This window comes from Acomys russatus, chromosome 14 (assembly GCF_903995435.1).
Source record: "Acomys russatus chromosome 14, mAcoRus1.1, whole genome shotgun sequence".
Taxonomy (NCBI): Eukaryota; Metazoa; Chordata; class Mammalia; order Rodentia; family Muridae; genus Acomys; species Acomys russatus.
This window is the reverse complement of record NC_067150.1, coordinates 53,298,793-53,323,848: the sequence shown is the minus strand read 5'-3', so window position 1 is coordinate 53,323,848 and position 25,056 is coordinate 53,298,793. Positions and strand designations below refer to the sequence as shown.

The 25,056-nt window shown below is 38.8% G+C and overlaps 2 protein-coding genes across 2 annotated transcripts in view; both read left to right on the top strand.

The window, feature by feature from the left end:
- Glce (glucuronic acid epimerase) overlaps positions 1–25,056 on the top strand; it is a 61,792-nt gene that overhangs the window by 22,258 nt on the left and 14,478 nt on the right. Inside the window, exon 2 of the mRNA XM_051156621.1 lies at positions 10,381–10,471. The gene's annotated coding sequence lies outside the window, so the exon portion shown is untranslated. The remainder of the gene's footprint in view (positions 1–10,380; positions 10,472–25,056) is intronic.
- LOC127197918 (60S ribosomal protein L36-like) lies at positions 24,380–24,681 on the top strand. The gene is made up of 2 exons (XM_051155743.1): positions 24,380–24,517; positions 24,550–24,681. The coding sequence occupies exons 1-2, from the start codon at positions 24,380–24,382 to the stop codon at positions 24,679–24,681; spliced, it is 270 nt and encodes an 89-aa protein (XP_051011700.1).

Sequence of the window (25,056 nt, the reverse complement as noted above, 5' to 3'; positions counted from 1 at the left end):
TGTGTAGCTCTGGCTGTCCTGATCTGAGGTCCCAGGCTGACCTCGAACTCACAGAGATCCACCTGCCTCTGCCTCCTGAGTGCTGGGATTACAGGCAACCTAATTCTTAATGATGACAGAAACTAGAGGCTCAAGGCAGAAAGACAGTTTAGGAGACTATTGCAATAATCCATGTGCACCTCAGCAGTGAGGAAGTTTGTTTTTGTTTTTTGTTTTTGTTTTTTGTTTTTGTTTTTGTTTTTTTAAGAGATTGGATTTTATTTTTAAATAAAACCAACAATTAAAAGATGAAAGGTGAGACAGAGAGATGATGCAGGATACTGAGCTAACTAAGGTTTTTGGCCTGTACAGTTGAAAACTTGGTGTGGTGAGATATTGTTAAGTTAATCAAGGCTTTGTTTTTTGAACTTCAGTACATATTAAAATGTGCTGGTAAAATATGCTCACTAGGTAGATGTGTATATTAGAGAACAGTTGCAGAGAGAAGACCAAATATAAATAATTTGGGATATATCAGTTTGTAGATGCTACGAATGTAAAGTCTGGAGGAGACCACTTGGGGAGTGAGCAAAGGTGAAAGAGAGGAGGTCCAAGACCTGAACTCCAGGACATTTTAATTAGTAATGTGGAAAACATGAAGCGAACTTGGGGAAAGCCTGATCAGTGTGGTTTTGAGAGAAAATGGGGAAAGCAGAGGATGTAACTAGGTGGTAGAGCACCTACCCGGTTTGGGTAGGGCCCTGGATTGATTTCTAGCAATGTGAAAAAAGAAGGAAAAGGAGGAGGAGGAGGATGAATGGGCAGTTTGCTGTAGAAGGATCCACTTCCTAGCTTGTTCATATGGTGGTTGGCAGGATTCATTTCTTCGCAGGCTGCCTGCGGCCAGAGCCTTCTCTGTTCTTTGCCATGTGTACTTGTAAATCATCTCACAACTTGGGAGCTGACTTTGCCAGAGCAAGCAAGACAAGAAAGAGTCCCAGATACAACATGGGAGCAGGAACATGAGTCTTTCATAACCTTGTTGCACAGTGGCTGCCTATAATATCTGCCATATTTGATTTTTTTGTCAACAGGCTTCTAGGTCCATCCTACTTTTAGGAAGATTACATAAATGTGTGAATACTGAGTAGATCATGAGGGAGATCTTTGAAGTTTGCTGTCCAGTCTTCATATACTGGTATATAAGATGCTCATCTGGTTGCAGGAGTTAACTTTTTCTTTCAGCATCTTCATAACTGGTAATTTTCATTTGTAAGAGAACTGGGTGAGGGTAAGAATTTAGTTTAGGACTATTAGATAACATGCTTTGTACCCAAGTTCCTGGGTTTTTTTTTTCTCTAGTGATTTTATTTTATGTGAAATGAGTTAATGTTAATATTGAGTGTTAAAGTTAAGTTATATCTAGTGACATGTGGCTATAATCCTAAAATTGTGGAGGCTGAGTCAGGAGAGGGCCAAGTTGGAGGGTACATAGCAACCTGGGATACATAGTAAGACCCTGTGTGAAAGCAACCAGACTACTATCATCAAGAAAAGAAGTTAAATCTGGGCTCTGTGGAGAATGCCTGTAATAGTCCCAGCACTCAGGGAGGCAGAGGCAGGTAGATCTCTGTGAGTTCAAGGCTAACCTGCTCTATAAAGCGAGTTTAGGACAGCAAAAGCTACACAGAGAAGCCCTATCTTAAAAAAAAGAAAAGGAGGGGGAGGAGCAAGGGGAGCAGGAGGAAGAGAAGAAGAAGGAGAAGAAGAAGAAATATCTATAAGAGCTCAACAAAAGTAGGAAAGCTATTAAAACCAGAAAATATGTAGATGCTTTTATAGAAATTTGAAAGATTGTTATATTTTAAGATAATTCAAGTTTTCAGACATTTCCAGCATAGATACTATTTTATGACTTGGAAGGAGGTGGGTATATAAAAATCTCTGCAGTTGAAGTATAGCTGAACTTGATATATAATGTAAAAATAATCTTTCCTTGTAAAACTAAGCTCTTTAACAGACCGCTTATTCCAACTGTTTCTTGTTATTGGTTGCCCACCCCCTTGGCATAGTTTACATGTTGAAGTCAGCTCAGTCTTTGCAGGAGAACTAAAGAATATCATCCTATACTCACAGCATGTTAAATATTAGAAATAACTTTTCAAATGAGGAAATAGTCACACAGAGATGTACCCAAGCTTGCTAGTGACAGGCTGGTGCCAGATGCCAAGCCTCCTGATACTATAAATTGCCAGCAATGAGCCATATGTAACTACTTAGGAATTTTAAGAATACTCATCCCTGTCTCATATCCAGACTGGAGTTTGGGGTGTAGTTTTCACATTCAGATTTTCAAATGCTGCTGAGATGGTTCCAGTTTGCAGTGGAATTTGGGAACTTTTGCTTTTCAGGGAATTGGTGTGCTTTAAAGACCCAAGTCAAATCAACAGTGCAGACTGTCCTCATTCTTTAATCTCATACTTGACTGGGTTTGGCCAGAGTCATAAGAAACATCTTTCTGTTAAGAGATAACCAAGAGGGGCTGGAGAGATGGCTCAGTAGTTAAGAGTACTGTCTGTTCTTCCAAAGGTCCTGAGTTCAATTCCCAGCAACCATATAGTGGCTCTCAACCATCCCTCTTCTGGTGGGCAGGTGTACATGTAGGCAGAGCACTGTATACATAATAAATCAACCTTTTAAGAGAGAGAGAGAGAGAGAGAGAGAGAGAACACCAAGAGCTGGGCGGTGGTGGCACCTGCCTTTAATCCTAGAACTCAGGAGGCAGAGGCCAGCCTGGTTTACTAAGTGAGTTCCAGGACAGCCAAGGCTACACAGAGAAACCCTGTCTTGGAAAAGAAAGAAAGAACGGATGGACCAAGAATTTTGCTGTACAGACTTTCCTAATAAAATGATTCTGTCTCTAATTTGTATTTTGTAAATACTGTGTGCAGATTTCCTAATCATGAAATAGAAGTTCTTTGACACTGATGAGGAAAGGAGAAAGTCTTCTACCATCTGTGTTGTGGCAGGCTTTCTGTTGTGTTAACTAGATAAATTCTAATTGCTGTTAAACAGACTGTTTGTGAGGTTGTTGTTAATATTTTAGAACAAGTATGTAAATACAAAGTGACAAAGAGGTGATTCCAGACTTAGAAACAAAAGCTCTAACTTTGAACGTAAATCAATTTTAATCTGTAACAAGATTCTTTAATAATCCATTACTTGGTTTTGGGGCAGGGAACAAAATGTTTGCAGTTTGGTGTAGCCTCTCTCTGCTGCTCTCCTGTTTTTTTGAATGATGTAGATAATATACTGTGACTAAAATGCTAACTTACGATTGCATTGTGACATGCTTTCCTGTCTCATCTGCTCTCACCACACCTTTCTTCTCTTACTCTCTCCCCTTTGAGCCTGGATCTCACCATGGCCTCGGTTGCCTCAGCCTCCAGAGTTCTGGGGTTCCAGTTTGTCCTGACATTTTGTTCTTTTAAACATAAGGTTGGTTTTGGTTTTAGTTTAGTTTTGTTTTTTCCTTACTAAAGGATAGATGTGGGAGTATGAAATAAAAGACTTAAGAGTAGCAGACTAACCTATGTGGTGGCACACACGTTTAATACCAGAACGCACGCACACACACACACACACACACACACACACACACACACACACACACACACACACAGTAATTCTGTAAATAATTGTTACTGTACTAAATAGTAAAGTCCTTTCTCTCCCTTTCAACATGTAACAAGGAGTTACTCAATTAAAAAAAAATCAGCAGTAACTTTGAGGCAGTATTCAACAGTGAAGAATTGCCAACTCAGAAGCAGATTATCTTCTCAGATTGGGTGTTAATGCACACACCTTTAATGCCAGCACTGAAGAGGGGATCTCTGTGAATTTGCAGCCAACTTGGTTTACATATGAGATGGTCCCAGGCCAGCCTAGGGCTATGCTACACAGTGAAATCCTGTCTTAAAAAGGAAAAAGTTCTCACTGTGGCATTTAAAATAATGGGATTTACTATCTGTTTGCTACTCTCATAGCTTCTATCTTCGTCGCATGTTAGTTCCCCACTGTACTCTGAGTGAGCTGCCATTTACCTCTTATGAGGAAATTACAGAATTCTCATTAGACTTCTGAAGGTAGTTATTCTGAGTTTTCTCAGTGATCCCAAAGTAGTGAGGGGAACTTTAGTAATGGATTGGAATTTAAGTATTGGTATATGAAATTTATAGACAATCTATCCAGGCATTAATTTCAAAAGTGGCCATCACAGGGGGGCTTTTTTTTTTTATAGTCAGAGCTGTTAGCAAATGGCTAAATATAAAGTAGGTTTACTCTACAATGTATAAATGTCACATGGAACCTTTAAGGCATAAGGCTTCTTCTTATATTTGGTACATACTAAGTTCTTTGTCTTAAACCCCTTCTTGATTCTTTTGCAGTTTAACATTATTAATGGTTACAATGGTTATGCTTTGTACAATTACACAAATTTTGTATATATACAGTTGTATGTGCATATGGATGTGTGCATGTGGAACTCAGAGGTCAGTCTCTTGTGTAATTATCTATGAGATGTACTCTAGAGCTTTTTTGTCTGTGAAGTGTAGAAAAGCAAAGACCAGCAAAGCGGTGCAAGTGAAGCATTGCAAAGCACAGCGATACAGAAATGTTGTCTCACTGCCTGTGGGCTTATATATATATCAGAGTCCACAAAAAGATGTTTTCCAGCTGGCAAAAACCACGCCCTTCACACAAGACAGCTTCCAGCAAAACTTCATGCACCCTTTCAGCAATCTGTTTTCAGTGGCAGAAAAACATTCCCACATCCCACACTTGGAACCAAAACAAAAAACATATTCATATGACACAACTGAGTTTGTAAAGAAACCAGAAACTTCCACTTCGAGCCCTATTTTCTTTTACATGGGTTCTGGGGATTGAACATCATCTCTAGAAGAAGGACTTCAGGAATAGTGGGTGGAACACTTGGGTTTCCTTCCACGCACATCGACCTCTATTGTGTTCTGATACGGTGTTAACTTGGGTGAAGGAAGGCAATAGATAGCTGCCTTCATTTTGATAGAAGCAGGTGGTTTAATGTGTTGTAATCTTTAAAAAGTACCTGTGAAATATCCCTGTTTAGTATTTCAGTAGCTAAGAAACTATAGTATCTTGTTGGGTTTATTTCATGTGTAAAAATTCCTATTAAATGGAACTTGAAGAAAAATAGAATATTGCAGTAACAATGATAATGACAGAGGTCTGCTGTTTTGGATACTACAATTTAGTCTCCCCAGTTTAGATTCTTTTTTTGTTTGTTTTTTGTTTTTGTTTTTTTTTTCTAGACAGGGTTTCTCTGTGTAGCCTTGGCTGTTCTGGACTCACTTTGTAGACTAGGTTGCCCTCAAACTCACAGGGATCCACCTGCCTCTGCCTCCCGAGTGCTGGGATTAAAAGCATGTGCGCCACTATCCCTGGCTCCAGTTTAGGTTCTTACGGTGTAAAGCCTTATGGTATAAACAAGCTGGTAACCTCAGCTTATTGTCCATCCAAGCTGCTTAAACTTTTTCCATTTATGGCCCCTTCTTAGCAAAAAATTTCATGAGACTTTGGGTATATAGGCATTTAAAACGTGTACAAATCAAACATTTAATTATAACCATATATTTATTTTAAAACAGTGCCTTGGCTTATATATAATTTTTTTGTTCATTAAAGATGAAAGCAAATTTTCATACTAATGAGATGCATATTTCTCCTATAAGAATTAAATCTTGTCTAAATATCTGACACTGTAGGGCCTAGAGCATCTTTATCTTTTTTCAGAGTTGGTCAATATTTTGATTTTATAATTGTCAGTAGTGAGAGAACATAACTTTACATAGATACCTGGAACAAAATGGCACAAGTATGTTTAGGGCTGTTATAGAAGTAGTTGGAAAATTGTATACTGCCACTCCAAAATATATTTAACTATTTTTAAAAAAGAAACTCAAGACAATATGTTCAAACAACAAAATTTTAAATAAAATATTTTAGCCCAATGCAACACAAAGATGCTTACATGCCAAGAAATGATGATAGGAAAATATTAAAATTCTTTGATTTCCATAATTAAAACAGTGTGTTTCCGTAAGAGCAGAAGAGTTTTTATGTACATTTAAAGCACTGCAGTTCATAGTGTGATGCATTAGACTCCGAGCTTCAGTGTTTATGTCTGTGTGTATTAGCATTGCATGGCATGAAGGCATGTGCACAATGTGAGTTATGTTTTCAGAACCATGGCTCTTCACATGTTCAGAACATGTGAAGCCTGTGCTGCATTCATCACAGAGAACACTTCTGGAAACACTCTGGGCTCGTTGCTGGTTGGTTTTGAATCAAGCTTTGGTTGTTGCACATGCAGGAACCTTTTACTCTTGCCAAAGTTTTTGTGACCTTCATTTGAGTTATGCAACCACAGATGAGGTCATAGCCCACACGAAACAGCTGTGTGTTGACCTTCTTTCCCATTGCCTCTTCCATCTTCTAAAGGCCAACTGTGTTCACTCATAGTAATTTCCATGGTCATGGGATTTTGTCTTGTTTTATTTATCTTATTAAATGTTTGTTAATTGACTAAATAGAGCTAAGATTCAAATAGCTGTTATATGTTGGCTTTACTGCAAGCACTAAAGATGAAGGGGAGTTTGGTGTCATGGGTCCTACACAACGAAATGGAAGAAAAGAAAAAACAATGATTAAGGTTTTCTTGATTCTTTGGAGAAGGGAGAAAATCTCTGTGATTCCAAATATTAAAATATAGAATATACATAAACACATCCAGTGCCCCAGAGAAACAGCCAAGCTATGTCAACCTGGCAGAAGCTTCTTGGCCTGTGTCTTGTGTTTTTGGAAGTCTGATTTGATTAAATCACCCTTTTTCCCCCTTGGTTTCTTGAGACAGGGTTTCTCTGTTGAGCCTTGACTTGCTCTGTAGAGCAGGCTGGCCTGGAACTCAACAGAAATCCACCTGCCTCTGCCTCCTGAGTGCTAGGATTAAAGGTGTACATGCCATCATTGCCTGGCTATAAAAGTAAATCAAACATCTAGTGGTAATTATGTGAAACACTAAGCACACAGCTTTCTAGTAGAAACTGTTTGAATGAATGTTGAAGATAATTTGACCTTTTTTTGTTTGATTTTTCGAAACAGGGCTTCTCTATTTAGCCTTGGCTGTCCTGGACTTGCTTTGTAGACCAGGCTGGCCTCAAACTTAGAGATCTCTCTGTCTCTGCCTCCCTGAGTGCTGGGACTACATGCGTGCTGCGACTTTATTGAAATTTTAACACAAATAGGCAGCTTTGGTTAGAAAGGATTCAGTAACCAATGTAAATCATTTTCCATAATGTGATTCTGGAGCAAACCTAAATTATTGAAGCATGCCATTTCATTTCTCATTGAATGTAAAATTAGAGCAGGTGGCCTTGGGGCGAGGGCTGTTCTTTACAGTCCTTTTGTCTTTAGTTGAAGTTAGTGCAAGTGCAAATGTGTTGCTGATGTTAGCCCAGTCGAAAACTGAGTTCTCCTTAAATAGAGGAGTTGGGTGAATGTTCTTCCTCTTTTTTTTTTTTTTTTAATAATAAATAGGATAAATAGTAATCAAAAGATCAGATTATATGAAGAAAATATTTGAGACATGAGACCATTGTGTTTAATTTTATCTCATTATTACAATGCAGGGACGTTGATATTCTGTGACCATGTATAAGTAATGTAATAGTCATTTATTGGAAGCTTATAGTACTGCTTCCTTAGTGGAGGTAAGATAAACCAGAGTGGAATTACTTGTGAAATCCCTTTCTTACTTAATCAGCTTGCTTTCTCTCACCCTACGTATTCAAGTGTCTTACTTTCCATGATAATAAACTCTTATGTTCCCTGATAATAAAAAGGGAAATGAAGTATTATTTTTCATTTTCAGAATGTTCTCTGTGATAACCCACACTTACCTTACCCCTCATTTTCTACTGTTGTAAGTTAGGAGTGTAGGTGAGAGTGGCTGGGTGGTGAATGTGTGTTTACAGAGCACCTGCACATGGAGACCAGGGTCTGTGTTGGGTGTCTTTCTCTGTTGCTGTTTACCTTCCTTTTGGAGACAAATCTTTCACTGCAGCGAGAGCTCACTGTTGCTGATAGATTGACTGGCCAGAAAGCCCCCAGGGCCTTCCTATCTCTGCCTGCCTCTACCCCAAGCACCTGCGTCACACCTGGGTCCTCATGCCTACACAGAAGCACTGTATACACTGAGTCTTGACCCTGGCCCATAAGTCAGTATTCTTTAAAAAGAGCTTTGGGGACTTATTCTTGGGGGTGGGGATGGGGTTGTTTGGTCTGTGAGATGGGATTTCACTATATAGTCCTGTCAGGCCTGAAAGTTGTAATCTTCCTGCCTCAGCCTTACAAGTAACTGGAATTACAGGTGTATAACACTACACTAGGCTAAGTTTTATTAGCAGCATAAAACTTGACTTAATATTTGCTAAATTAGAGTGACTTAGAGGTTGTGATCCTGCTAGTCAAATAATGGTTGTCTCCTGATAGAAAGTCCAAGAATCCAATAATAGTTTGGTCTAGGAGGCTAAATGTCTCAGCTGGTTTTTAATATACATTGGAATCCTGAAGAAGTAAGTAGGCTCTAATACCAGTCATGGAATGAATTTGGCAGCAAAAGTCGGGGTAAGCAAAAAACAATAGCTTCCTTTTTCCGTGTCTTTTGTATAAGCTGTCACCAGAAAATGTGGCCCAGATGTAAGGTGGGTCTTCTGATCCAATCAAGAAAAATCCCTCACAGGTGTACGTACCCAGCTGCTTGGGCTCAGTTAATTCCAGCAGTGGTCAGGTTGACAGCAACTTTGGGTTTCCAACTCATTCCTCGCTGATTTCCTCTTAGTCCAGGATGCCACATGATTCTGTGGAAAGTCTCCTATAGTTTGTAACAGTTTCCTGTCTGTTTTTGCTCTACATGACCTTGACTGTTCTGAGTAGTAGCCAGATGTTCTATAGAATGCATCTCATGTGCTTTGTCTGGCTTTACTCATGATTAAACTTTAGGTTTTAGAAAATAGCCACACAGAAGCAGAGTGCCCTTTCACTCTTTCTGGTTGTACATGAAGGCAATGCTTTTACTTGCAGAAAGTAGTGTTTGCTCAGTTTCTCCACAATGAAGTATTTTTGTCCGTCTGTATCTAACCTTTGGAAGTGAGTTATTGAATTCAGCCCATACTCGAGCTAGGGCAGTGAAGTTTCATGTTACAGATAGAGCAAATGGATGTGCATTGTTAGGAATTCACTAAGGAAGTTTTTTTTCTGTTTTTCTTCCCATTGGTCATTTATATCAATGTGTATAGTTAATATGTTAATTTATCATCCAATCCAAACAGTCCTCCATTTATGATGGCTAGACTTAGGATCTTTTCAGCTTTGTCACAGACTAAAGCAAACCATCTACATTTTCTGCATTTCACTAATGTTCAGTAGATTATATAAGATATTCAACACTTTATTTTGAAACCTGCTTTGAATTAGATTTCACCTACTTGTGGCCTAAGTAGTGGCCTGAAAGCATATAGATTAGGCTGTGATGTTCAGTAGGCTAGGTGTGCTATGCATCTTGTAGAGTATTTTCAACAATGGATAGGTTGTCAGTTTGTAGCCCCATCATATGTCATGATGCACCTACAGGATGGTGTTTTGCTGCGGTCTTGCGCTCCTTGTCTCTGGGCTCCTCTCTTTCCAGTCTCTGACCAGAAAGGGGAAGCTTCATTTGTTAAAGTACACTCCATGGAACTGTGCTCATCCTCAAGACTAAGCAGTAGGAGGACATAGAAGGGGCTGGGCCAGGGTGGGGTGTGGAACCACACACACACTAGGGATTCTACATGCCCTCTTGAAACTGCAGCGCCTTTGACCAGAGAGCAGTTTCCTTGCTCCTGAGTTTTAGACTCGTGATCCTTATTTCCATTGCTCCCACAGGCGGCTGCACCTAGAATGGAGAAGAAAGAGAGAGGTGGGAGGGAGAGGGAGAGACCTACACTTCCCTTGTGAATGTTAAAATTTCCCCCCTCCAGTCACAGCTGGAACATGAAACTTTTCATTTGGGTTCTATACACTTCAGGCTGGATGATACCAGAGAACAAAATGATGGCCATTCTAAAGTGGTGCTTTGCATTCTGGTCCTCTTACAGCATCTGCCTGTTGCTGTTTACTTCTCAGAGTTCCCATGTATTCTATTCTAGGCATTTTATCCAGGTCTTAGAGCTACATTCAGTTGGTGGGACAGTTGGAGTGTGGTATTTGCTACATTTCATCTGTAACCATATCCATACTTAAAAGTTTTTCATTTTGTTCTAGGAATTTAACAAGAAACTGAAGTTTTAATTCAAATAATTTTTGAATTGAAGCCAGAAATGTACTAGGATTTTGATTGTTTCATTTGATTAAGGTAAGATTATTTAATAAAATATAATTGTGCCCTTACATGTTTTCAAACATGTTTTAATTTTTATTTTATTACACATTTTTATTTTTCAGTCTAACTAGAGATTTATACTTAAGAACCATTTTTATGGCTTCTTAAAAGATTTTATGCTTGCCTAACACACACAAAGCTCTGGGCTCCATCCCTCATACCACTTAAGCCAAGTGTAGAGGACACCTGTAATCTTCACACTTCGGAGGCAGAGTCAGGAAGATCAGAAATTCAAGGTCATCCTCAGCTACTTAGCAGGTTGGAGGCCCCACTGGAAAACATGAAATCCTGTCCATCAAAAGTGGATGGTGGGAGTCCTTTACCACTTAAATGACTAGTGTTTCTTGTAACAACTATCAGATACAAAGGAAAGAGGAACGTATGATTACCGAAGGTATAATATGTTGAAAAGAAATGTTTGCCTGGGGCAGAAGTCGTCAGATTGGCCCATAGCCTAGCCACTTGTCTTAGTAAGTAATGTTTTATTGGAGCATAGCCATATCCACTCATTAGCTATTGTCTGTGGCTACTGTAGCACTTCAGCACTGAGTTCATTACTTTAATTTAAATATGCATGTGAGAGTCTTAAGTATCTCTACTGAGCCCAGCATCTTGACATGGAAGAAGTCCTTAGAAGTACTAGTTTTCTAGCTAGATGTAGTGGAGGCGGAAGCAGGTAGGTCTCTGAGTTTCTGGCCAGTCTACAGAGTGTGTTCCAGGTCAGTCAGGTCTACACAGAGAAACCCTGTCTTGAAAGAATACACAAACTACTTAAAAATAATATAAAACTTGTTTTCTGAAATAATTGGCTTTTAAAAACAGATTAATGTTATGAGTAGTTGCATGCCAAGTGCTCATTTATTTCTAAGTTGTGCTTTTTGTTTTCAAAGCTAAAAGGTTAATGCTGGTTTTGTTCCTATCCTAAAAAGAAATTCATACTGTGTTTTGCTTTACCTAGTAAATTTAACAGAACTAGGAAGACTTTGAGAGACTAATAAAGTAAGTGATTTACAGCATATGAAGTTTTAAATAAAAGTATCCTAATATAAAAGTATGTTAGTGAGCAAGCCATGATAGTACATTGTAGGCAGAAGGATTTTGAGTTCAAGGCTAGCCTGGGCTATAGAACAAAATCATAGAGCAGTTAAAATAGGAATTACATTTCCCTCTAAAGTGTGAATAAACATAATGTGGTTGGTCCTTCATCTCAGCAAGTTCCATATTGGTGAATTTGACCAACATGAACTCAAAAATGTTTGTGAGAAAAACTATGTAAACTTCCGTTTCTTATGGTAATTCCTTAAACAATACAGTATAACAAATACTGACAAAGCCTTTGTATTGTAGCAGGCAGTGTGTGAGTAGTATGGGGTGACTCACGGGAGGAGGATTTCTGGAAGTTTAATCAAAGTATTGTGCTAATTTCTACAAAAGGACTTCAGCACACAGATTTTGATGTTCTTGGGTATTGATTTAATGTGATTCCTAAAATTATGAATGTTTAGAAACATTAGAAGAAGAAATTAAAAGTGGAATCCAGAAAGTCTGTGAGCTGAGTGCTGTGCAGTGCTGTACAAGGCAAGAGGTGGGGCCAGCTCTCCAGAATGCCTGCAGCCAGTGAGTGGGGGGCCAGCTCTGCCCAGCCCTTGGACTGTGGTCCCAGGGGTAACCCAGACCAGGGACGTCCCCTAGGTCTTTAGTGGTAATATGAGGAAGTCAACAAAGACCCCTGCTGCTGCATGGCCACAGACCCAGACATGGTCCTTGAGAGCAGCAGGGACTGGGATTTTACCATGGCCTCAGGTGGCAGGGCAGGCTACTCACAACAGACTATTTCACCTCCACTCTCACATCTCCAGTTCTTCCTAATGCTAAACTCTGTTGCTTCTCTTACTCTCCCACCTGTCTACCACAAACCAGCACGTCGTAGTGCCTCCCACTGTGGGCAAGCCACTGGCAGGTGGGCCTCTGGGTATCCTCCGCCCACCCACACTGCCCTACCACACCATGCAGCAGGACTGCAGGCTGGTCTTCCCTTGACCGCGCTGTGTGACACAGCTGCCAGAGGGCTTTTGGGTGTCTTCCTCTGCATATATATACCCTGTGGTGTGGTGGCAGGCTTCTGCTCTGGGTCACTTGAGTATCATTTCTATAAGCTTCACTGGACTATCACAGAGTTACTGAGCATGTGTTGAATTTCTGAATTTCAGCTAATAGTAATACACACATATTTTGTGACGCATGATGATCTGCTTACAAGAAAACTGTTTTGTCAATAAACTCATTTTATGGTAGATCAATAAACTCTACAGTGATTAGACCATCTTTATATTAACTATATTTTATTCTGTAGTAATGCTAAATTTTAATGACTATGTAAAGTTGTAAATTTACTTACTACGATTTTTATTTTACTAGTGTCATGTGTAGTACATTTAATACAAATTCATCTATATACCGATGCTTAGTTAAGTATTTCTAGCATATTCAAATCAGTAAACAGAAAATATTTCAAGTTTGACAAAATTATATGATAAATTTTCTTAAGCTATAAGAACCATCAGTCTACATAGACCATTTCCTTAAAACTTCATAAATGTTAATTGACATTTGGTAAAAAAAAAAAAAAAAAAAAAAAAAAAAAAAAAAAAAAGAAAAGAAAAAAAGAAAGAAAGAAGCAGTCCAAAGGCTTAATATTCTTTTAAAACATCCTAGTATAAAGTAGATTATAGACTATGTGGGTGATAGTGATATAAAAATCATTATTTGAATATATTTGTTTATTCCGTCCTGTGTTGCAAGTAGAGTGGCACAGGTGATAAGTTTCAAAGGCAAGCACAGCCTTGGGACTCAGAAGACTTGAATCCAAAAGTTACTGCAGCCAGACTAGTTGTGTGACTTTTAACAGCCACTAAGCTCTTACCCTTTTTGTCTGCAAATTAAATCACTGAAGTTTGGTTTCTAAGATTAAGCCTTATTTAAAAAAAAAAAAAAAAAAAGATTAAGTCTTATTTGATGTATTTTTGTTGTTTCTATTTTTATGTGTGTGTTGAAATATGTATGACATGAAATTTGCTGTCTTAGTCAATTTTTAGATGTACAGTTCAGGCTTATTAAATACATTCCAAATGCTATGCATCTTCTCCAGTTTGTCATTTTGAAATTTTGTCCCCATTAAAATAAGTCTTTTGAAACTTTCCCTGGTAATCACAATTCTTCCGTCTCTTTTAAGTGTGACTTTCTAACTATTTCATTATAATTATTTTAAGTCATACAGTATTTGTTTTCTGTGTGCAACTTATTTACTATAATGCCTTTAAAATTCATCTATTTTGTAGTATATGTTAGAATTTTCTTCATTTTAAACAAGAGTAAAATACCCCATTGTATGTACTTGCCACATATATCCATTCATTCATCATGAAAGTCATCAGTGCTGCTAGAAATATGGATGTACAGATCGAACTTTGCAACAATGTTTCAGCTCTTTAGGGGAGTATATTGAAGTACACAGTGGTGCCTGAGCTCTGAGTTCATCCTACCCAGAGTTTCCTAGATGTTTCTATTCATTTTCCAACAAAGTTGGGAGATTTGGAGCTATATTTTTTCCACACAATCTCTGGTCTTTCTCTCTCGTCTGAAACTTCTATAGTCTCTACATTGGTCAACGTTGTGGAATAAGCCTTAGTCTCTGTTTACTTTGTTAGTTTTTTTTTACTCTCTGTCCTCAAGACTTTCATTACGCCAGGCAGTGAGGCCAGCCAGCCTGGTCTACAAAGTGAGTCTAGGACAGCCAGGGCTGCACAGGGAAACCCTGTCTCAAAAAACAAAACAAAACAAAAAGACTTTCATCACCACTTAAAACTTAACCATATTCAATATGGAACATTAATGGATATATTCCCAATGTAAGAGCCTTTAGGCAGTCATTCTTGATGTTAGAACCTTCTTGAAATGGACTTGGAACCTTATTTTAAAAGGTGGCTAAGATGCTTTGCCCTTCCACCACATAAGGGCCACTTAAAATGATCAAACTCAAAAGTAAAGCAGTAGTTGGCAAGGGCTAGGTTATGCAAGAATAGAAGGCTTTATGTAACAGATACTGTGCTGTATAGTTGACTTTAGAGGGCAAAATGCAGTGAGGACATTTTCATTCATGTTTACTATGAATAGTACATACGTTTAAAAAATGTGGTATATTACTGAATACTTCACTGAAGTTAAGCATACAAGATAAATAGATCCATAACTAATTTGGAAAAATATATTACTTAACACAAAATTATCAGACAAGTGAAAAGGCAAAAAAATATGATCCTTAGCAAGGACAAAAACCGTCCAGTAAAAAGAGAGAAGCAACACATGATACAATTATCAGATATGGGGCCATTAAAACAGCTATTACAAATATACTTCATATGTTCAGGAGAACAGAGGAAGACATGACCGTGCCAAGAAAAATGGGAGCTACTTATTTTAAAAGACCCAAGTAGAACTTCTGTAAAGAAAGAACAATATTCGAAGTGGAATCAGCAGCATGTTAAATATTTCAGGAGAAAGGGAAGAGTTAAAACCTAAAGACGTAGCAGTATATTTATTCAGGTAGACTACCATGGGCACTACATTCAGTACATACCTTTAGACTTCTTTTTAAATTCTGTCTTCCTAAAGGTTAAAAAGTTTGGCTCCAAGGAAGCAGTACAGCCTTACTTACGAATGTTTACCACAGGCCATATAACTCATTTTCTCTTGGACTGTGAGGAAGATTTAGCTGTGTTGCAATTGGCATAACAAAAAAAGGTAGATTTTAGAATATCTGCTAGCCTTTGAAATCTAAAATTTACTAAATGTGAGTAATAATTTACTTTTCAACGCTGGGAATTGGACCCAGGGCCTCAAGGCATTCTAGGCAAGAACTCTACCACTTAGCTATGTTCCAAGTCTGAATAATAATTAAACTTCTGTCTTGAAGGAGGCTTCTTATTTTATGTCATTTTTTAAAGCATGGAACAGTGTGTGATAGAGCTTATGGTAGGGAGAGACTACTTCCAAGTCTGTGTGAGGTATTTGTGATGCCTACACAAACACAAGGAGGTGGTCAAGGATGTGGGGGCAGAGGGGAGATACACTTTTGCTCTTCGTCTAACACTTAGGTTCAACTTCACCTCTAAATAATCATGTTGATTATTGTACAAGCTGCTTATTAAATGGTATCGGTGAAGTATGGTTTTAACTTTTAGATTATGTGTTGTGTAGAAAACGTTTTTTGTACATTAAGGAATAATTCATGCATAAAATCTTACATCTACTACAGCTGTATTGTTTAGCTAGACAATTTCTGTGCTGTAGTTTGCTTGCATTTCAATTTTTAAAGCTGATAAAAACATATCCTTCATGCAGAGTGAGGTGAAGCTGCCAGAGGTGGAGGAAAAGCCTGCTAGAGCCCTGTAGCCAATCCAGTTCAGTCACCTTCCTGTTTGTTTGGAAAATTGTTCATCTGGAAAGCTTAGCTTAAACCTTACTTAATTCACATTTATGGCTGATAAAATTTATGTTCCTGGCCAATATATCATTCTGTGCAAAGACTGTATTTTTTGTCTTGATTGCTGTTCTTACCAACCTTTATGAGGTAATAAAAATTACAGATGCTTAAAGAAAATTATTCAGGGGAATGTGTACTCTGATTTTTCAGATTGCTTCTTTAGGAAAAGTGTTAATAGATGTTTACTAAATATTTGATTAAGTGAACTGGTAGATAGAGGAAGATCATTCATTTTGCTGGCTACTAAGTTGACTCTGTAACCAAGTCTGGCTTGGAGTATAACTTGTATATAATAAAATGCAACCCTTTTAAAGTATACAGCTTTTTGAGTTTTGTCACTTACCCCCACAATAGTCAAAATCTAGAATATGCTTATTGCTCCATTAAGTTCCTCATGTTTTTGTTGTTGTTGTTGTTGTTTTGTTTTGTTTTTGTCCCATCTTCTTGATAGATCTCTCTCTGTTCTAGCCACGAACAGAAATGGAATTATGTATAGCAAGTAGCCTTTGTGTGTGATTTCTGAGAATGTTTTGGAGATTCATCTGTGTTGGGGTAGGTGTTTGACTCTGTGTTGCTGAGTTATATTCCATTGTACACACAAGCCATTTTATGTCACCACTTGATGGACATTTGGATTACTTCTGGCTTAACCTGCCATGGGTGCTCATATAGAACCTGTCTATTTTGGAATTTCTAATAACATTCTCTTTAGTGTGTTAGTTCAAAGATTTCTTCATCTTACATTACCTAAAATTTGAAGTACCTCATTGAAGGCTCAGCCCTCTGTTAGAAATTGAGAGTAAAAAATTTTGTTGGCTGTTTTCAAATTTTGGAGGACAAATAAATGACATTTGGAACACAATTTTTAAAAGTGTGCTCTAGAAAATGTTCAAAGATAAATGTAAAAAATTAGGACGTTCAGAGCATGATGTGTTGGCGTATGCCTTTACTCCCAGCACTTGAGGCAGGTGGATCTCTGTGAGTTCAAGGCCCACTTGATCTACAAAACTATGCAGGGCAGCCAAGGCTGTTATACAGAGTAACTATATTTTGGGGAGGCAGGGGTGGGGTGGGGGGAGAGGGGCGAGGGAGAAGAAGTAGTAGTTCAGAATTGTAATATGACAAACACTGGATTAAGTTTAAAATTGAGCCAGGCGTGGTGGTGCACACCTTTAATCCCAGCACTTGGGAGGCAGAGGCAGGTGGGTCTTTGTGAGTTGGAGGCCAGCCTGGTCTACAAAGTGAGTCCAGGACAGCCAAGGCTACACAGAGAAACCCTGTCTTGAAAATTTAAATAAATAAATAAATAAATAAATAAATAAATAAATAAATAAATAAAATAGGCTGGGCATGGTAGTACATGCTTTTAATCCCAGCACTTAGGTGGCTAAGGTAGTTGGAGCTCTGAGTTCCTAGCCATCTTGGTCTATCTATGGAGTAACCTCCAAGACAGCCAAGGCTACACACAAAACAAAACAAAACAAAACAAAAAGTTTAAAATTGGAGTTAGGCCTATAGTCATTTATTAGACTTCTACCTGTGCCATTTACTAGTCATGGGTCAAATTATAACTTTGAACAAAGTAGTAACCTATCTGAAAGGAAAACAGAACTCTACAGTTAATCTAATTTAGTCACCTTCTTAATTGTTAAGAGAATTTGCCACACATTTCTGTAGGTATATATGTGATCTTACTTAGTCCTAAACACTTTTGGGGTGCCAGTAAGAGCAAGTACAAAAAGTGATTGGCAGCAGTATCAAAATCTGGATGAGTGGTACACTTGACTCTGTGTCTGTGTTCTTATCTGGGAAATAGAGCCACTTGGTCTAGTTCAGAGAAGAACTAGATAAGGACTCGAAACTGCTGGTCTCTTCCTCTTCCCTTTTGTAAAAAGCTCCCTTGCCTCCTGTTCACTATTGTGTTGAATATTTATTATTAAGAGAAATTTAAAACAGTTTTCTAAGATGCAAAGGATTAGGCCAGGTCAGACAACTGGTACTGTGGTTCCCAGGGTAGCACTCTTGGGAGGTGGGAGACCTTTAAGAAATGAGGCTTTAGATCCTTAGAGCACGCTCTCCCAAGGGCCTGCAGGACCTCAGTCTCTTCTCTGCTTCTCTCTATGTTGTGCTGTGAGCACTCTCACATACATGGTCCTATGAGGATGTGCCATGCTCACCTAAGACCCTAACAAAAGAGCCTAATTTATACTGGAGCAGAATCTCAAAGACAATGGAATAAACCTTCATTTTGCAAGTAACTTGTTTCAGGCATTTAGTTAATAGTAACCCAAAGCTGACAATGTTCCTTGATGTCTTTTTTTTTATCATAAATATTAGAAAAGTATAGGAATAGTCTAACAGTAGGTTATTTTTACATGATTTCCATTATATTCTGTCCACTTTTTCTGTTGGATGCTTTCTGAAGTACCTCAGAATTGCTTCTTATTATGTCTATATCAAAAGGTATCACAGTAATTACATTTTAAAAATCATTTAAAGCACTGCTTTCCAGATATAGATTCTTCTACATGACTAAGACTTCATGTGTTTAGCATTTTAAAATTTGCTAACCTGGTGAGGTGGTGCACACCTTTAATCCCAGTACTCAGGGGGTGAAGGCAGGCAGATTTCTGATGTTCGAGGTCACCTTCATCTACAAAATGAGTTCTAAAATGGCTAGGACTACACAGAAAAAATCTTGTGGTGGCATGGGGATGAAATTTTAAAATTTTACTATCAGCCAGCTTCCTGATAAGCCTTCCTTGTGCCATTCCTGTCTCACAGGATAATACCAAACTTGAGAAAAGATGTTCTGTGAGAACTTACTGCCGCCAATACTTGTAGAACTTACTAGGAAGGGTCTTATATTGCCAAGTTCCCCTGTGCAGGAACCATGCAGAGTAAACACACCATTGGGCTCTTTTTCTTGGCTTTCCTAGTGAGTGGAGAAATCTCACAGAGCTCCAGAGGCCTACAACTCCTTTCTGAACTAATTTATTTACATAGCTTATGCTTAGTTTAACACATTGCTTAGAAGCAAGCAGAGACCCTTTTCCTTCAGTCCTGTACAATACCTCAAAGAAGTTCGCGCCACCATGGTGTTCCTTTTCTGGATGGAAAGCAGCCCTTCGCTCCTAGTTTTTACGGCTGCTGCTGGAGACCTTAGAGACTCCGGAGGGGCAGACCGGCCTTTCAGATGCTGGTGCTCAGTGCTGCTCTTTATCTCTGCACAAGCCATGAGCAAATATTACTCCCTTACCTAGTTGGCAGGGATACACAGTGATCTGGAATCACATAATATGATATTGTGGCCTGGTCGAAAGAGCTTAACCCTTCGAAGTCAGATAAGTATTAGTATGAATCCTACTGTGTATATAGCAGATGGTAAATTGAGAATGCATTTTCTGCTGTAATCTTCCCTCCCTAGAAAAATAAAAAATAAAAAACAATTGTTTTATTTGTTGAGGATTTTTAACGCCAACATGCCTCGATATACGGGGTAACGGGAATGCTAATGTGTGTAGAGTGCTGCTGGGGATACTCAGCAGCAGCTTGAGATGATGGGAAGAAGGGATTGTTGTATAGTGACAGCCTAGTAAAGTAGACTGAAAGGCCGTGGAACTACCCACACTGTGGGGAGAGCAGGCCCTCTGTGCTTCTGGATGAGATATGTTTCAGCTTACTACTTAAGGCTGACAGTGACTATTGTAGCAGGCATTGATATGCAAAAAATATAAAATATGCAAATAAATTTTGTCCTGTACCTTCAATCTAGAGATTGCCTACCGATTTATAATAATCTCAGAAAGGCTTAGCAATTATAGTCTAAAATGCTCTGAAGTATTCTACAGTCCTTATGGAATAAGGCTTTCTTTTTGCTTGTAACTATGTGTCAATTTAAGCATATGCTATGCAAAATTTAAATTATTAATTGAATCTGTATCACTGTGTGGCTGTTATGAATTCAGTGTTAATTGAGATATGAGAAAAGGATTATATGAGGAGAAGGGAAGTGGTTACTTTTGTACTGGAAGGACTTCCTGGTGAGAGGGTGTGCTGGTCCTCTGGCTTGCTCCCCATATTCCATGCTCTGCTTCTTCATCATTGAACCCTGATTTTTTCTTTTTTTAACAGCACATTGCTCAGCCTTCTTTCAACCTGAGGTGGCCATGTTACTGAGGTTTGGCTAATGAGATGTCGGAAGTGTTATGTGAAACTGAAGGGAAGTCTCATTAAAGGGAACTGATTCCACACAGAGATGTGCTCTGCTGCCCTTTCTGCTGCTTCCTGGGTTGTGATACCGACATAAAGCTGGGGCTTCAATAGCTTTCTTGGGTCATAGGTTGATATAAAAAGATGAAGAGTGGCTATGTCCTTGATGAGCACGTAGCTACATTCAGAGTTTCAGACTGTCTACTTTTGGGGTTCTTTTATGTGAGTAAAAAGAACATAAGGTGTCTATTTCTAACATCATAACCCAATCCTCACAGACGGCAATGTGGCTGGACACAGGTATCAGATTCCCTCTAACCCCACCTCTAGGAACAACTAAAATGAAACCGTCACCAGAAGCCCGGGACAGTATTAATTAAACGCACAAAGTTATTCTGGCAGCAGTTATTCATAAATCTGCTATTTTATAAATAAAAGACAGAAAACCTTGTTAGAATTATAATAAGCCTTAAAACACTAGGGCTAGGCAGATATCAACCCTCTAAACTATGTTGTCTGCTTTCTACCCAAAATCCCCATAAATACTTGGACATGTTCCACTTGAGCGGCTTCTGCACCATCAGGTTAGTCCTGAGAGCAAGCTGCTCTTGGCCACGTGTACGCAACTTTATTAGCCAGTCAGGGATAATTTGGGAGGCAAGGTTCACACAGTGTCATTTTAGAATTTGCTCATAGGACAGTAAGGATCTTGAGGGCAAGCAGTTAACATTTGGATACATAGTAACTCCAGATCAACCCCAACCATACCATATGCCTGAAATACTGAAATGTCAAGAAATTCTAGCTCAACACTTGATACACTAAAAGGAACCAGAACTTGGAAAAAATGGCTCTTTTAGTCTTAGGCAGGAAGCATACATGATGGACCTAAGATGCCTTGTCATGAAAAATAGCAGAGAAGCTATCAAAAGCCATTGAGACTGTATGAAAAAAGGAACTTAAGAGCCAATTTGAAGAGATTGACACTGGCCAAAGTTATAAGAACTTGAGCATTAAATACCAGTAACTACAGTAAATTGAAATTCATCAAATATGGTAAATCTCTGAGCTTCTATGTTGCCTTTTTAAAGGTTCTTTGCTCAGTTTTAGAGGTTATTAGGAACCAATTTATTATTTTGACAATTGATAAATTAAAATTTCAGTAATTATTGTGCAACTATGTGCTTTCAGGCTAAGCAAGTACTTGGTAAGGCAAGGTTTTCTTTTCTGAAGTTCTGAAGTGTTGCAGCTAATACGTTGAGAAGAATTGATAAGGTGAACTGCTAATGGAGAATTTTATAATGCCCCTGTGTTGGGCTGGCAACACCTGCACATACAGATTAATTTTAGTATCACAGAGCTAATTCCACATTGTAAACATGCTGAATAAATTTCACACCTCTATCATGAAATACTCGTGTTGAACAAAAATCAGATCCTACTTTTATCAAACCTCTAGATCTAGCTGCTGACTTATAGGAAATTCTGGAAACAACATTCTGCATCCATTCCAAAAAACAAAACAAAACAAAAAAAACCAATGCACCATTCAGCACAAGGCAGAACATAAACTTTATTTTTTCTTTTGGTTTTTCGAGACAGGGTTTCTCTGTGTCACCTTAGCTGTCCTGGATAGGCCTTGAACTCACAGAGATCTGCCTGCCTCTGCCTCCCAAGTGCTGGGATTAAAGGTGTGCACCACCACTGCACGGTTAGAACATAAACTTTTAATAGATAGGTTTCGTTGGCAGCTTTATGCATGTGTATAATGCATTCTGATTACTCTCTCCCCTGCCTTATCTTTTCCTCGTCCCTATCAGTCCCTTTCCCAGATTCATGATGTTTTGTTTTGTGACCCATTTAATTAAATTAAGGCAGCTCGTGCTCATTTAATTGGAACTATCCACTGGAGCCTGGTGGGGTCGTCAGTGCATTCATAACTGAAGGTATTAATTACTCCTTTCCGTGAGTCTGTCAGTAGCAGATAGTCCAGGAGTGAAGTCCTCATCTATGCCTTATTGCTGTTACGCCCATTCTTGTGCAGACCCAGTGCAGGCATCTGCAGTTGCTGTGAGTTCAGGGTTGCAATGGCTGTGTCTTGTCTAGCAGGTAACATTCATAGCTCTACCTCTTATCTTCTGTCTCTTCCATTCTTTCCACTCCTCTTCCACAACGATCCCTGAGTCTTTGAGGTATTTATGAAGGAATGATCACTTACCTATCACTTACCAGCACCATATATAGTCATGAGCCTGCATTCATAACATTCCCTCAAGACAGTCTTCTCTGACTAAGACCAAGAGGAGCAGTGTCTCTGGGTATAAACATCAGTATTTAGAATTGATACTTTGTCAGTTTACCTGAATAACAAACAGTATTCAGCTTGCCCCCTAGGCCTATGATCTCTCTCACCATGGGTTTTTAACTAGGATTATAGTACCAGAAAGGGATTCCTTCCTGTTGAGTAGGTCTCAAGCCTAATCAGAAAGCAGTTGGTACCTTCCTAGCAGTAGTGCTACAGCTGGACACAGCTTGCCTGGCAAGTTGTTCTTATCAAGGTCTTATAAAGATTCAGAGCGAGGTAAGTTCACTGATACCTTTTCTCCTCTAGCTTCTGAATAGCACCTTCTGAAACTTTGAAGGCTAGCTGATAGGAAGGAAACTTCCAGCTCAGTTCTAGCTTGATTTATCAATGAAAGCATATACTCTCTAAATGAGTTCATGGAAACTTTGGAAAACACCTTTCTTTTTAGAAAGGGCTTCTCTGCATAGCCCTGAGTATCCTGGAACTCACTCTGTTGACCAAGCTGGCCTCAAACTCAGAAATCCACCTGCCTCTGCTTCCCAAGTCCTGGATTAAAGCATACAACAACAACAACACCCAACTGGAAAGCAGTTTTTCTGCTTGCAGGTTAGAAAAATTGTGGAGATTGTGGATGGTGAAAATGAACAAGACAGTAAGGCTAGGATGAAAAGAAGAGTAATAGCATATAGACATAAATTAAAAGGGTGTAGATAAAATAAGAACAACAGGATGGAAACTTTTTTAAGAAGCATTAAAATAAGCAACAGAGTAGAAATTGAATTATGCAGTAGCCAAATTAAACTGCACCAGAATAGAGAACACATTAGAAAATTGAATTCATGATACAGAATACAAATTCGAAAAGCTTTCCCAAAATGCCAATGAAAAGAGAGATGTAAAATATTTAAAGGAAGTAAAGAATAAAAAGATTCAATAGGTGGAATTTATATTCTAAAAGAGACCACAGCAAGTTGAATAGGGATCTATTTGTTATTAAACGCTGTAGGAAAAAGAAGAACTACCAGATTATAATTCAAACAGGAGTATTCTCCAACATCTGTGACATCTAATGAGACAAACTTATTCTGGTAAAATTTTGGTTTTTTTCCTATATTAAAGTCACTATCATAAAAATTAAAAACTCTATCATGCATCCAGGCAAGAAGAGAAACAAGCAAATAACAATGCAGACTCACCTTAGGTTTTTTTATACAGTTACGTTGTGTTTATATGTACATGAGCAGTTGGCTTGGGGACAAAATTCAACCTTGTCTAGGAAGACCTGGGTTTGGTGGCACATGCCTTTAATCCTTAACCCAGCACTCCAGGGGTAGAGGCAGGCACATCTCTGAAGTCGAGGCCAGCATTGTCTATATAATGAATTCCAAGCCATCCAGGGATACATAGTCTCAAAAAAAGGAAGAAAGACCCGTTAACACCCAAGTTAGTTGACTATCAGGGAATCATGCAGTTTCTGAGAGGCAGTATTTGTTTATCTATCTGCTCATAGACATTCTGTGATATATTAAAGACACAGACCTCACAGTCTGGAAGCCAGTACTCAGATCCCTTCTTAATATTAGATATGTGAGCCATCAAATCATCGTGTCTGTCTGCAGTGACTATTTAACATCCCAAAACTTCAGGCGCATCATCTGCAAAGTAGAGCTGACACACCTGAGTCTTGCTATGTAACCCACACTGGCCTGGAACTCCGTGTCATCTTCAACCTTCCAAGTGCTAGGATTACAGCCTATACCACCACACTGCATTAGAAAAGTAATCTTGTTCTTGTCGCAGCCACCATTGGAAAGCAGCAGCCATGGCCCTGCGCTACCCCATGACCGTGGGCCTCAACAAGGGCCACAAAGTGATGAAGAACGTTAGCAAGCCGAGGCACAGCCTGCACCGCGGCCGCCTCACCAAGCACACCAAGTTCGTGCAGGACATGATCAGGGAGGTGTGCAGCTTCGCACCATGGAGCTGCTCTAGGTGTGCAAGGACACACATGCGCTCAAGTTCATCAAGAAGAGGGTGGGCACACACATCCGGGCCAAGAGGAAGCAGGAGGAGCTTAGCAACGTGCTGGCAGCCATGAGTAAGGCAGCAGCCAAGAAGGACTGACGTCCCCTCCCTCAATAAACATTTGTGTGTAAAAAAAAAGAAAAAGAAATCTTATTTGAAGCATTATGAGCCACTTGTGTCAGAGATCATGTTAACTTTATTACTAATATATTAAAGGAACTAGCATAGCCTACTTTTGTCCTATTATGAGCCATTTTTGGAATATTCTTGTTTACATTTATAGAAAGGTCTTAATCACCCAAAATATTAGGTCTTTTAAAGTTAAATTCATACTGGATATTTAACCAATTGACTGTATAATTTAAATCTTTAGTCTATCAAGCAGTAAACAGCAGGAATTAAATTGAAAATCCATCTTAAAGGGTTGGCAAAGATACATCTCAGTGTATTCTGTTATGTCAGTTATATTCATTT